General features: G+C 47.6%; 1 protein-coding gene across 1 annotated transcript; it reads left to right on the top strand.

Annotated features, from left to right (window-relative positions):
- The first annotated feature begins 4,382 nt into the window (after window positions 1–4,382).
- Window positions 4,383–8,985, top strand: LOC138492976 (uncharacterized). The gene is made up of 2 exons (XM_069620249.1): window positions 4,383–5,628; window positions 8,658–8,985. The coding sequence occupies exons 1-2, from the start codon at window positions 4,383–4,385 to the stop codon at window positions 8,678–8,680; spliced, it is 1,269 nt and encodes a 422-aa protein (XP_069476350.1). The 3' UTR covers window positions 8,681–8,985.
- Window positions 8,986–12,915: the final 3,930 nt, after the last annotated feature.

Raw genomic sequence — 12,915 nt, 5'->3', positions numbered from 1 at the left:
ATTGTTGATATTGTAATATTACCCATTGCTGATCATTGTTCGTATTCATAAGTGTGCTATTCAAATATTATTCATATTCATAAAAGTGTAATCTATATCTTGTTCAATTCTTCAAATAAATCTTTTAATGTGCAAAACAAACCGACTTCTTGGCTCAGCGAGGTCGGGGAGGTCCAAAAAGAGGGGCGTTACATAAGGATTCATCATCCAGATTTAAAGAACTTTGACATAAAAATATATAAATAAGGGCTTCCATTGGGTATCCCATACTAGGCATTGACTTAGTTGGAATGCTGGATTGAAGTCACTTACATGGCGAGGGAAGGGCCATCGCTATTGGACCCCGACCCTGGGGGTAGACAAGCGAGGGAAGATCACCTGGCTAGAGGGTTCTTGGGGAGTGGAGAGGAGACACCGGAAGGTGAGACATGGTATCCCCCATTTTTCGGATAGTTATTTAGCCCATATTCCCTCTACCTTTATGAGAGACTGCAACTCCCATAACTCCTCTCCTTTCCTTATCAGCCCAACTACTGAGACAAGGAAGAGGAAGGCTGAGACTAGGAAGATTACCACTAGTAACATCTACTGGCCTTTTCCCACCAATAAGATCAGGCAGGGTCAGGCACTCAATCATAATCACACACACTTAAAACTCATGGACCGTTTTCCAAACTATAAAATGCGGGGCACTGAAAGACCCGGGGAGCGAGACAGGGTCCAAGAAGGAAGGCAAGCTGGATGGTGAGAAAGTGGAGCAGCTGAGAGAGAGCTGCCAAGAACCAGGCCAGGACGAACGGGACACCGAGACACTGACATGCTGCGAGTTGAGGCAGGAGAAAGTGTGGCGAGGAAGCAATGTCTCCAAAAAGCCAGGAGAGTTCAGAGAAGGGAGCCGAAGGGCTGGCTCATCCCTTTCCTCCATGCTTGTCTCCTCCCCTGGGCCGGGAGGCTGCCCGGGGCAGGTGCTCCAGACCCTGAACTCGGCAAGCTGAAAGCAGAACGATGCACAAAAGCAATCACAGCCGGTGAATTCAAAGAAAGGGAGAACCTGGTTTGTGATATGCGTGATTGTGGAAGGCTACAGTGTTACACGCAAAGCTACACATTGAAGGATAAAGGCATTGAACTCAAAGCTTGAATGTATTTGGCCAGAGAGGGAGCCAGTGAGAAACAAAGTAACAGGGTGGTGCTATGTGAGGAGGCAGTTTATTAAACGCTTCTTGAAAGATATCAGAACAGTAAATAATGAAAGCAAAATGTGTTGAAAGTCATTGAAGGGAAGGGCATGAGGGAAAGAAAGTGTGCAGAGATCCCGAAAGGCTAATATGAAAGTGAATGGATATTTTTGTAAACGAGAACAGAGTCACTGTGGGCCTGTACCAATGAATTATATGCTGTTGTGAAATAAGGAACAGAGTGGTCGAGGGCCCGTTCTACAAAAGCAAGTGCAAGAGGCACGGATATTAAGAAACCAACCTATTGTCAGAGTAGTCCCACATAGGGGTGAGAATACTGTGCGGTTGCAATGGTCTCTAACAGGTGAACATTGTGAAAGAGAAGTACAAAGATTGGGGAAGGGAGTTCTCCCCGAGCTCTATGAATGGGAGCTGTTAGCTGGAAAGGGTTTCAGCAATGTTTAAATGTTTAAGTGCTTGAAGACAGACAAGGGCCGCTTGTGATAATAAATGAGAAGGAACTTTGTGAATGTCTATTTGTTTGACAAGTGTGAAACCGGGTGAGGTGAGCCTGAAAGAAACAATTGAAGAGAACTGTGATGCATATTGAACTGACATTGAAATTGGCGAGGGAAGCAATACAGATTTCTGGGAAATCTTTGAACTGTGCATACTACCCACCTTGCAGGAACCCCATTAAACTGAACTAGGGGAAGGGAGTGGTGAGCCACTTTCATTGCCATTCCAACATTCTTTTGATACACTGTTCTATTTTCATACATTTTCCCACACTTAGTTATTGTGAACCATGAGGGCAAGTATAGGTTTCTGACACAGACTTTTCCTTTGTTTGACTCACTGACTTGGACCATTTTATATACTTTGATGGTCGAGACTACTCCCAATATAGAATTAGGGCCAGCTATGAAGTCTCCAACCCAGTGAAATGTAATAAAGATGTTGAAACTTGTATCCTTGTGTCTGTGTCCTTACTTGTGATACCATGCCTGCCTCGAATAACGTTGAGTGGCATCCAGGCAGAATTACCGCCAGGATACCGCCCAACTTGTGATAGAACCCATTGGAGCCTACTATACAGTGGCATTTTTTCAACATGTGTGAAAGCTGCAAAATCATCCAAACTCTGTATTTGATAACAAAATGTTACTAAACTGTGGAATACAATAACATTTATTGTTTCTTTTTGAAGTGTGGCACTTGGAGCTTGGGCAAGGGAACCCTGAGTTCTGACGAACATTTCACTTCAACGCTGTTTGAATTATATGACTTCGAACTTGGGGAAGGGCACCCTGAGTCCTAACTTGGGGGAGGAGACCCAGAGATCTGAAAAGACTAATTGCTTTCTAACTCTAAGGAAGGGAACTTTGAGACTACTTAGTTGAACTGTTTTATTCTTTGGGAAGGGACCTGAAGAATGCTGCAAGCTGGAAGGTGGTCAGAGGTTTGTCTTCAACACTGGTTTTCTTTTTGGTTGCTGACATCTCTACACATTGTATGGTTATAGTTGTGAGGGCAAGCATAGGTTTTGGACACCGACAGATTTCTAAGTTCAACTCTCCTTAGTTTTATTTAGGTAGGGAAATCCCACCTTAGCATAGGGCAAGATAGTGTCAGTACTCACTCAGTGTTCCAGATGACGAAGCAGCTTTATCCCTGCAGGCCAGGTAGACGTGGAACCTGTGCTAGCAGCACTAGGTCCAATAAAGCCAGTAGGGACAACAGGAACTGTTGCCAAGGTGTCTTTCAGGTCATCAGAAAGGCCTTTATAGAACACGGCTGCCTTTTTGTCCTCAGGCCATCCTGTCTCTGCTGCCAACTGATTAAATCTGGCGAGATAGGACAACAGTGGAGAGTTCCCTTGGCGGAGATTAAGAAACTACAGGTCTGTGGCCTCTGTCTTGTACCCAGTGTCGAAAAGACGATTCATAGCAGTGATTCTATGACAAGACTGGAGGCGAGCATTATGCTTCATCTTCTTTTATTTCTACCCTTCAGCAGTTCAACCAACATATATAACAAATCATGAAAAAATGTCTTAAAGTAGCAACTTTTCTTTTTTCCAAAAACTACACAATCCATGAACCTCTGTAGTCCATGCTCCCTCCACCAGTCACAATCCACTTCCTGTGCCTGGGCTCCTCCTCTTCTTTTACTGCTCTTCAAGCAGATAAGTACTATTTCTTTCCTCTCCCAATGCCTGTAGTAGAAATTGGCTGACTGAAGAGGGGAAATGTGGATTAATGATAGAACATATGTTTAAAGAGTGTGTCTGGCAAGGGGAACGTGAGAGAATTGGTTTGGCGGAAGTCTTTACCGAAAAAAAAAAAAAAAAAAATAATAATAATGAGTGATATGTCATGCTACGCGCGCGCGCGCTAAGCGTAGTAATTTTCCCCTACCACAGGAACACTCGCACGGGGGCCTCGGCGGAGCCCCAGGGAAATTCCCTTGACCGATAGGGACGGCCGTGAGGCTGACGGCCCCGTGCCGTATACCCGGCACTCCAGGGGTTCAGTCAGCCTCACGAGCGACCGGAGACAGGTCGCGCATAGCCTCCCACTGGAGGCCGGAGCTTGCGCTCGAAGCGCGGGGCGGATCGCCTCTTCGACATAGCCCCCACCCGCGGGTGGGCGGAGCTAGCGCGCGAAGCGCGGAGCGTCTCGCTCCAACAACATAGCCCCCACCCGCGGGTGGGCGGAGCCTACACGCGCGAAGTCGCGTAGCGTCACAGCGAAGCGGCGAACGCAAAATTATCTTTCGCCAGCGTTCGTAGACGCAGAGTTTCTCGACCCCAACTAGTTGGGAGCGAATTTAGCGATCGTTCGATCACGCACAGCACGATCAGCTGAGACACTAACCTCAGCACTGCTCCTAGTCCTCTAGCCACAGGAGCTGGGCGATTCGAGGCCAGGAGCCCTACACTGCCGTGAAGCAGTAGACGATTGATTGGAGGCCGGAAGGCTAAAAAAGGACAAAGGTGCAGCCACATACACAAAAAAAAAAAAAAAAAAAAAAAAAAAAAAAACAGAAAACATCATAAGAGAGTGGTGGGCGTGCTAAGACACCTGTTCCAGGTATTTTAGGCACACAGCACAGAGGAATATGTCAGACTTTGAGTGGAGTGAGGAGGAGCAATCCCTGGACCTCGCTGCCAGCTTCAAGCAAGTGCTGGGTAGCTCTCTCATGGATGCAGTGGCAGAAGGGGTGAGACCCCTACAAGAAAGGCTGGAGACCTTAGAGACTATACTCTCGCAGCCAAAGTCCAGCACCAAAGGGGATAAGCGCACGCCCACAGAACCCTTGAATGAGGGGCATAAGGGGAGAAAACTAGCCCTAAAGAGGAAATCCTCTGACGACCCCCGGGGCTCATATGAGGAGGCGATAGAAAAGGCCTCGGAGGTGCCTGACGCTTTTGCTAAGCTCAAAGAAGCGTACCTACTAAAGCAGGCAGTGCCGAACCTCACGACCCCCACTCCAGGGGAGGATAATATTGGAGAAGACCTCGGCTCTGAGGAAGAGCTAATAGATGAGCAAGGCTCTTTAGGAGATGAAGAAGTCGAGGAAGAGGACTGGACTAGACCCAGTGGTGGCAAGAAAGCGAGGAAGGAGAAACACCTCGTAGAGAACGAGGAGGATATGTTCGACCCAGACAGCATACGTAATCCAAGGTCCACCGAGTGGCAACCATCCCCCCGAGTGACTCAGTATATGGCAGCAAGATTACGCAAGCCACTAGACAAGGAGGTTAGACAGCGCCTGCGGGCAGAGTGCCCGCGCCCAGATTTGCCAGGAAAGGTAGCGGAAGCACCGGAGCTTGACCCAAAAATGCTGACCTTCGTAGCCAAGACGAGCAAGGACCCCCGTAAGGGGATTGACAGATCCTGGAAATCCTGCCAGGAGAAGCTATTAGACTTAGCAGGTCCGCTCGCAAAAATTATGGACCTCGCAGAGAGGGCGAAGGACACGGGTGAAGAAGTGGATCCGGAAGCCCTCGCAGGGTGGGCTCAGAGAGCCGTCTGCCTGCTTGGAAACGCGAATTGTGCCATCGCGTCAGAGAGGAGAAAGGGCCTATTGCTCAAGATAGACTCGAAATTGAGTGATCTGTCATCATATGAAGCAGGGGAAGGTGCACAAGGCCTCCTGTTCGGAGAGACCTTTGGGAAGGAGATGGGCCGGTTCGTAGGAACATTCGCGTCGCTAGAGAAGGCCCAAGCATCTATTCGCAAGATATTCCCCAGCAGAGTTTTTGGAGGGACCGGCCGCTACAGAGGTCGCGCTGCCGGTCGCTACCAAGGAGGGAGAAGACCTCAGAACACCAGGGCACAATACTGGGAAAACAAGAGCCAAGACACCTTTTTCCCGTCCAGGGGGAGATTCCCAAGAGGCCGAAGGCCCAGAGGATCGGGAAGAGGCCAAGGATTTACACCAGGTGAGAGCGATTATGTATCCCCCAGTAGGGGGGAGGACGCGCAGATATTTAGAGAATTGGCGCAAGCTTTCAAGCGATTCCTGGATACTGCAGACCGTCAGCGGTCTACATCTAGATTTCATAGAAACCCCAGTGCAGCGATACGAGCCGCGGGGTCAGAGATTAGCGCAAGCAGAACTAGCATGGCTAGACAGCGAGATAGAGCAGCTAGTCACCAAGCAGGCGATAGAGAAATGCGAGACAGCCCCGAAATTTGTGAGCAATATGTTCCTAGTACACAGGAAGGAGAAGGTACGCCCGGTGATAAATCTCAAAGAGCTGAATGGCTGGATCATATATCGGCACTTCAAGATGGAGGGCGTCCATCAGCTCAGAGACTCCCTAAGAGAAGGAGATTGGTTGACGCGTCTAGACCTAAAAGACGCTTACCTCACAGTACCTGTTCTCGAGGAGTACAGACCATTTCTAGCTTTTCGCTGGCGAAGTCGATTCTGGCAATTCAGATCGATGCCATTCGGCCTTGCTTCGGCACCATGGGCTTTCACAAAGCTAATGAAGCCGGTAGCAGCAGCAATCAGGGAGAAAGGAGTGAGGCTCATTATCTACCTGGACGATCTCCTGCTTCTTGCAGAAGATCGGGAGGTATTAGTGTACCAAACGAGATGGGTACAGGACCTTCTGGCCTCGCTAGGGTTCCTAGTGAACACAGAGAAATCAGATACCATACCAGCGCAGAGGTTAGATTTCCTGGGATTCATTCTAGACACCAAGAAAGCGACCTTAGAACTTCCAGCTCGGAAGATGAGAGACATCAAGAGAGAGATCAGAGTATGCTTAGAGAAGCAACAAGTATCTCTCAGGACATTAGCGAGAATAGTTGGGCTGCTAGCAGCATCTATCCAGGCCATTTTTCCGGGGCCACTGCACTACCGTGCACTGCAGAGATTGAAGATAAAGCATCTGCAGCTAGGTCTGAAGTACCATCAACAAGTGCCGCTGGATCAGGACTCGATTACAGAGCTAGAATGGTGGTTAAAGAATATGGACGCCTGGAATGGGCGAGCCATATTCGGAGACAAACCGGACTTGATAATAGAGTCGGATGCCAGTCGGAAAGGCTGGGGAGCCAGATGTGGGTCTTTACAGACCGGAGGCAAGTGGAGCGAAGAAGAGCTTCGTCTACACATAAACTGCCTAGAGCTCCTAGCAGGATCATTCGCGATCAAGGCCTTTACGAAAGAGAGAGTGAAATCTTGTGTTCTGCTGAAGATGGACAACATATCAGCAGTGCGCTACATCAACCATTTGGGTGGTACGAGATCCAAGATGCTCGCAGAGTTAGCGAAGGATCTGTGGCATTTCTGCCTTCGATCAGGGACGTCGGTGACAGCAGAGTACCTGCCAGGGACACTGAACGTAGTAGCAGATTGGAACTCGCGGTACCTGACGGATTCCAGCGATTGGAGGCTGGATCCAGCAGTGTTTCAGAGACTAGACACGAGATGGGGACCATTGCAAGTAGACCTGTTTGCCTCCCGGCTCAATACGCAGAAGACCAGCTATTTCAGCCGGAGGCTGGATCCGGGAGCGCTAGGAACAGACGCGTTTCTGCAAGAGTGGATAGGAGGTCCACATTACGCCTTCCCTCCCTTTGTGATGTTGAGCAGAGTATTGGCGAAATGCCGGAGGGAGAAAGCAGAACTAGTTCTAGTAGCACCATTATGGAAGTCTCAAGTGTGGTTCCCCACCCTAATGGAACTAGTATCAGACATTCCCAGAGTCCTCCCCGACGAGGAGCGACTACTCACGGACCCAGCTGGGTCGTGTCATCCTCTGAGAGTGAGAGGGACACTCCCGCTAGTCGCGTGCAGGATATCCGGAAACGTTGGGCCTTGCCAGGAATTTTGGCGCAAGCTGCTCAGCTTATCGCTGAATCCTGGGCTCCATCCACTAGGAGGAGCTATGACTCAGCTTGGGCAAAATGGACAAGCTGGTGCAAGGACAGAGGTGTTCATCCCGTTTCGGCACCTGTAGTGGAGATTCTGAACTTTCTAGCGAACTTATTACAGAGCGGTAGAGCTTTCCGTACTATAGGAGTGTACAGATCGGCGATTTCTGCGGGTCACACGCCATTAGAAGGCGTCCCGGCAGGAGAACATCCGGCGGTGGTTAGGCTCATCAGAGGAGCTAGATTTAAAGCGCCGCCGGATCCCAAGTATACCACGACATGGGAAGTGACGACAGTGCTGCGCCTACTAGCGAGTTGGCCGACTAATGAATATCTCTCGCTTAAGCAATTATCGGGAAAGTTAGCGATGTTGCTATGCTTGATCTCCTGCAAGAGAGTATCGGACGTAAGAGCACTAGATGTTAACAGACGATCCTTCGGGCCGGAGGGAGTTACATTCTCCATAGTCAGAAGGACCAAGACAGGGACGTCTACGGTACATTATCCGTATTTCCCGAGTAATTCGAAATGGTGCGTAGCACGATGCATCAAGGAGTACGAGAGTAGAACGGCAGAGTATAGAGCAGCAAGTACTACTCAGTTATTAATTGCGCGCAGGAAGCCCTATCACGCAGTGGCATCAGCTACCATCGCAAGATGGGTCAAGGAAGTTATGCAGGCAGCAGGTCTGAATGTGAGCACGTATGGAGCTCATTCGGTGAGGGGGGCAATGGCCTCGGCAGCCGTGAGAGCAGGTGTGCCTTTGAATGAGATAATGCTGGCGGCAGACTGGTCAAGCGATAGGACTTTCAAAGAATTTTACTTTAAGCCAGCGGAGAGTTTAGCAAGTACGGTGTTGGGTAAGCTTTGAACAAGCATAATGCTCGCCTCCAGTCTTGTCATAGAATGTAGATTACCCCTGCTATCTGCGCAGGGAGTATTAATTCTATTAAAGACTAGGAGGCGAGCATTAAATTCCCACCCGAGTCTGGTACTGTGTATACGATGGCAATGCTTTATTATGTATCAGTACGAGACGTTGGCACCACCCTAACATAATCTTGTGTTGATCTTTTCATAGGAGAGGATCAGAAGAATAACTGATGGTGAAGACGGAGCAGAGAGGGTCAGGAGCACAGAGCCCTCGCAGCAATTAAGTTAAAGTCCGGAGAGTCTTCGCACAGTTGTCGAGGATCAGTTAGAGACTTTCAGAGCGAGTAAAAGCAGAGGAGGAGCCCAGGCACAGGAAGTGGATTGTGACTGGTGGAGGGAGCATGGACTACAGAGGTTCATGGATTGTGTAGTTTTTGGAAAAAAGAAAAGTTGCTACTTTAAGACATTTTTTCATGATTTGTTATATATGTTGGTTGAACTGCTGAAGGGTAGAAATAAAAGAAGATGAAGCATAATGCTCGCCTCCTAGTCTTTAATAGAATTAATACTCCCTGCGCAGATAGCAGGGGTAATCTACATTAATGCGTCTGAGTTGTATAACATGTGACTGCCGGATTCCAAGAGAAGATTGGCCCATGTGGCAGCAGTACCCCCAAGATATGACAGCACAAAAACTGCCTTAATAGTTGAATTGGGGAACGATGCTGTGCGACACAGGAAGTACAACTTACACTGATTTATGAAAGTGCAATAAGCTCTCGGACCACCTGTGAATCTCTCTGGAGGTGCTAAAGGAAATTGGGCTGACATAAGAAAAGGCATAAGCTCTTGTCTGGGTAGCGGGTAAGAGGACCCTGAAGCACTGGCTCCCAAGAAATCCTCAGCAGTCCAGGATGGGGTGCGTGAGAGATCTTGTAACAAATCAATTTGATGGCGCAAGGCATTGTAGGCGGACACCATATCACTCTGGAGATCAGACACCATCTGCATAAGGGTGGAGAAAGCGTCAGATGCTTCCACGGCTTCTGATTTTGTCAGTACTCACTCAGTGTTCCAGATGACGAAGCAGCTGGATCGCTGCAGGCCAGGTAGATGTAGAACCTGGGCTAGCCTTAGCCCAGGTCTCCTCTCATGAGGGAGTTCTTCCTTTGGATACGCCCCTCTGCTGATTTCAAAATCACCAGACAGAAGGGAAAATCGAATGAAAGAGCGGGAGCAAACACTGCTGTAACCCAGGCTGCAAAGGAAAGAACAAGATTAGATCGAATTCTTATTTCAAGTATATACAACAGATATAATATCAAAAGACCAGCCTACGTTATATTGTACGATCTTGGGCCAACCCGTGGGCAAGAGATGCTGTCTCTTCATCCTGATCCACCCTCTAAGACAGAAGGCAGAGGTCTTTTAGTACCGTGGTTAACTATACTAAAACATGCAGAGGAACTAAGATGTATCTTACCAGTGTGGGGCTGTATATGGATCAGCGTGGGAAGTAGTATGGCTATAGAGTGTAATCCTGGAAGAGCAAACGGGTAAGGGAAGGAAGGTTAGTATAGGAACTTAACCCGAGCGGCATGAGGGAGGCTCTAGGAACGGGTTTTGGGCACTCTATAAGTGTCTGCAAGTTGTCCATATAGTGCACAATGCTGTTCTGTAGAGGTACAGGCTGGATGCTCAAAAGGAATGTCCCAAGTCCTAGGGTAGTCACATATGTCCAGGTGGTGAAAACAGACGTGAGATACAGGCAACAGAGGAGTAGTTCAGGAGAGTATGCACAGTCTTGGATTCTCTTAAGGTGACCGTGATGAATAAGCGCAACAATGGGATTGATTATTTTATCAGCAGAGAAGGATTGTGCTGAAAAGAAGGTAGGAATTGCTCTTGAACATTTGTTATCTCAGCGGAGTGGGATCACGCTGAAATACATGCAACAGAGGTATGAGGATGATTGTTTTTGTCAGCGGTGCCGGATCGCGCTGAAATGCATGGAACAGAGGTATACGGTCTTGGCGCCGTAGCGTAACCCAGGGACTATGACAATGGAACAAAGAAAGGTAACAACAATGATATCGTTATGCAGCAGTCGTCGCGAGGCAAACGGGAAGTCCGTTGAAGAAGAAAAAAGGATGTTACTGTGCGGTCGTCAAAGAACAGAATCAGCAGTCAAGGAAAGTGGTAAAGAAAAGCAGGAATCAAAGCTCTGATGTGTCTGAAAGCAGTGGAACGCTGAACTACACGTTAATCAGAAGCATTGTTGGTAGTAACCAGAAGCTTTTATCAATGGCCTAGTACGCCGCAAGAAAAGGAAACTTGTGGAGCCACGTGACAGTTGAAACGCACCATAACCCAATACGATTATGCTGTGCATGTTGTTTATGCTGATGTGGGAGTCTCCATGGCAACCTCCATTGTTGGAGAAACTGAGCCACACCGTACCGGGATGGACAGGATTCCTTCTGTGTTTTCCTTCTTGAAGGCAGTGCTTTCCTGGAGGATTTGTGACCTACTGGAACTGTGACAGTTAGGCCTTTCTCCATCCTGACATTTGAGTTAATAGAGTTGGTTATTATTAATCTAGAATCTGTTATCTGTATCCTTCTTCATGATTCCTTCACAAAAGCCAATATACACTCTGACTGGGGCGCTCCGGTAACGTATAGCAAAGTCCTTTGCAGCTGCCGAGTGAAAGGTAGAGATTAAAAGTACTGTTGAATGCCGGAACAAGTACTATGAAGATATTGAATGAAATGCAACCGATTGAAGGCACTTGTGAATGCTGCACAAAGTCAGTTGAATGCTCATGAGCAGAGTGAAAAACAAAGTAGTGCATGAAACCAGAGTCGAAGAGTACAGTGAGTAGTAAGGAGGTATAAAAATGGAAAACTAAATAATGACCCAAAGTCCAGAGGAGCAAGGTATGGCAAGCTGAGAGAGATATGTATTGGCAAGAGCCAGAGAAATACAAGCAAGAATAAGAAAGTGCATGGTGGCTAAAGCAGCCACGGGACAGTGCTGGAGAATGGGACACTGAGGAATCAACTAAGCATCACTGCATAATGAAACCAGTGGCTAGGTGTTGATGAAAGCAGTGAGAAGGGGTATCGATTGCGTGATCTGTAATGGGTGGACCGTGTTGTCCGACAACTGCACCTAGACCGAGTGCCCTATTTGGAAAAAAGGCAATGAAAACATATTTGAAGTCAAGTTTATGTGTTGCTACATCTTTGTCTGAGAAACTGAAGTTAGGAAACATAACTGGATTGATTTTGAAAGCTGGAAGTTTGAATTCTGGGGGAAGGAACCCCTGACTTGGGGGTGTCCCAAGGAACTGTGCTATTTTGGAGGCAAGAACGTTTGAACTCTTGGGGAAGGGAATACCAATATTTGGGGAATAGGAAGCTGATCATAAGCCAAGAGCTGGTAGAAGCTCTGAACTTTCTTTTGAACACTATTCTTTTGAGACCGACATCCCTACACATTGTATACAGTTAGTTGTGAGGGCAAGTATAGGTTTTAGACACAGACAGAGACTTAAGTTGCATATCCTGACACAGACTATCCTTAGTTTCTATTAGGTAGGGAAATCCCACCTTAGCATAGGGCAAGCTAGGCCTTACTCCATCCTTCCTTTTATGTTAAATACATTTACTTTGAGTATACATTTGAATCTGTTTTCTTTGTCTTGCTTCATGATGCTGTCACAAATGGTGTCAGGAGCAGGATGCGGCTGAACCGATACAAGCTGGGCGACCCTCAAATTTGAAAAGCTAGGTCTCAGAGCATTAGGCCCCTCAGTAGCAACTAAGGGCTTTAGTGGGTCTGATCTATGTAGCAGTAGGGAAAAGATCATTCCCCAAGGTGAAAGAAGACTAATACCCACTTACTTGATTCTAATTCTACCCCCTCATACCTACATTAGATTGGCTCACAAATCAGGCCTTGCTTGGAGGTTTGAAATTGATGTGCTATCTGGAGTCATACATCTAGACTTCAGAGGGGACATCAAAGTGTTATTACACAACCATGGAAAGGATCCCTCGGTCCACCACGGGGACAATATTGTACAAGGGGTGGTCGAGAGAGCAGTGTTCTGTAAGATAAAGAAAGAGGTCAGGAAGGAGATAACAGATCAAGGTACTCGAGGCTTTGGGGAGCCTGACAATCCACTTGACGTTCCTCAAGATCCAGAGCCCAGAAAAGCCCCACAAGAAGAAGCAGACACTATTCCCGATCAAGCATTTGCCCAAAGGAACGGCCCATTGTTGACTGAAGCCATTTTGCAAATTAGACCTGAGCAAGAGGACCATAAGAGAGGAGGGCCTTTTTTTCTTTTTGAAACATGGATTAATGTACTTGGGAGACACAACTCCAGAGGACCTAATAAAAACACAGCCAGTTGTCCCTAAAAGTCATGAACAAGTAGTACTGGAAATAGCTCATTT

Source organism: Ambystoma mexicanum, chromosome 10, assembly GCF_040938575.1.
Source record: "Ambystoma mexicanum isolate Mex_15411 chromosome 10, UKY_AmexF1_1, whole genome shotgun sequence".
In the NCBI taxonomy this organism is placed as follows: domain Eukaryota; kingdom Metazoa; phylum Chordata; class Amphibia; order Caudata; family Ambystomatidae; genus Ambystoma; species Ambystoma mexicanum.
Note: the sequence above shows the minus strand (reverse complement) of the source record. Positions and strands in the feature narration are given on the sequence as shown.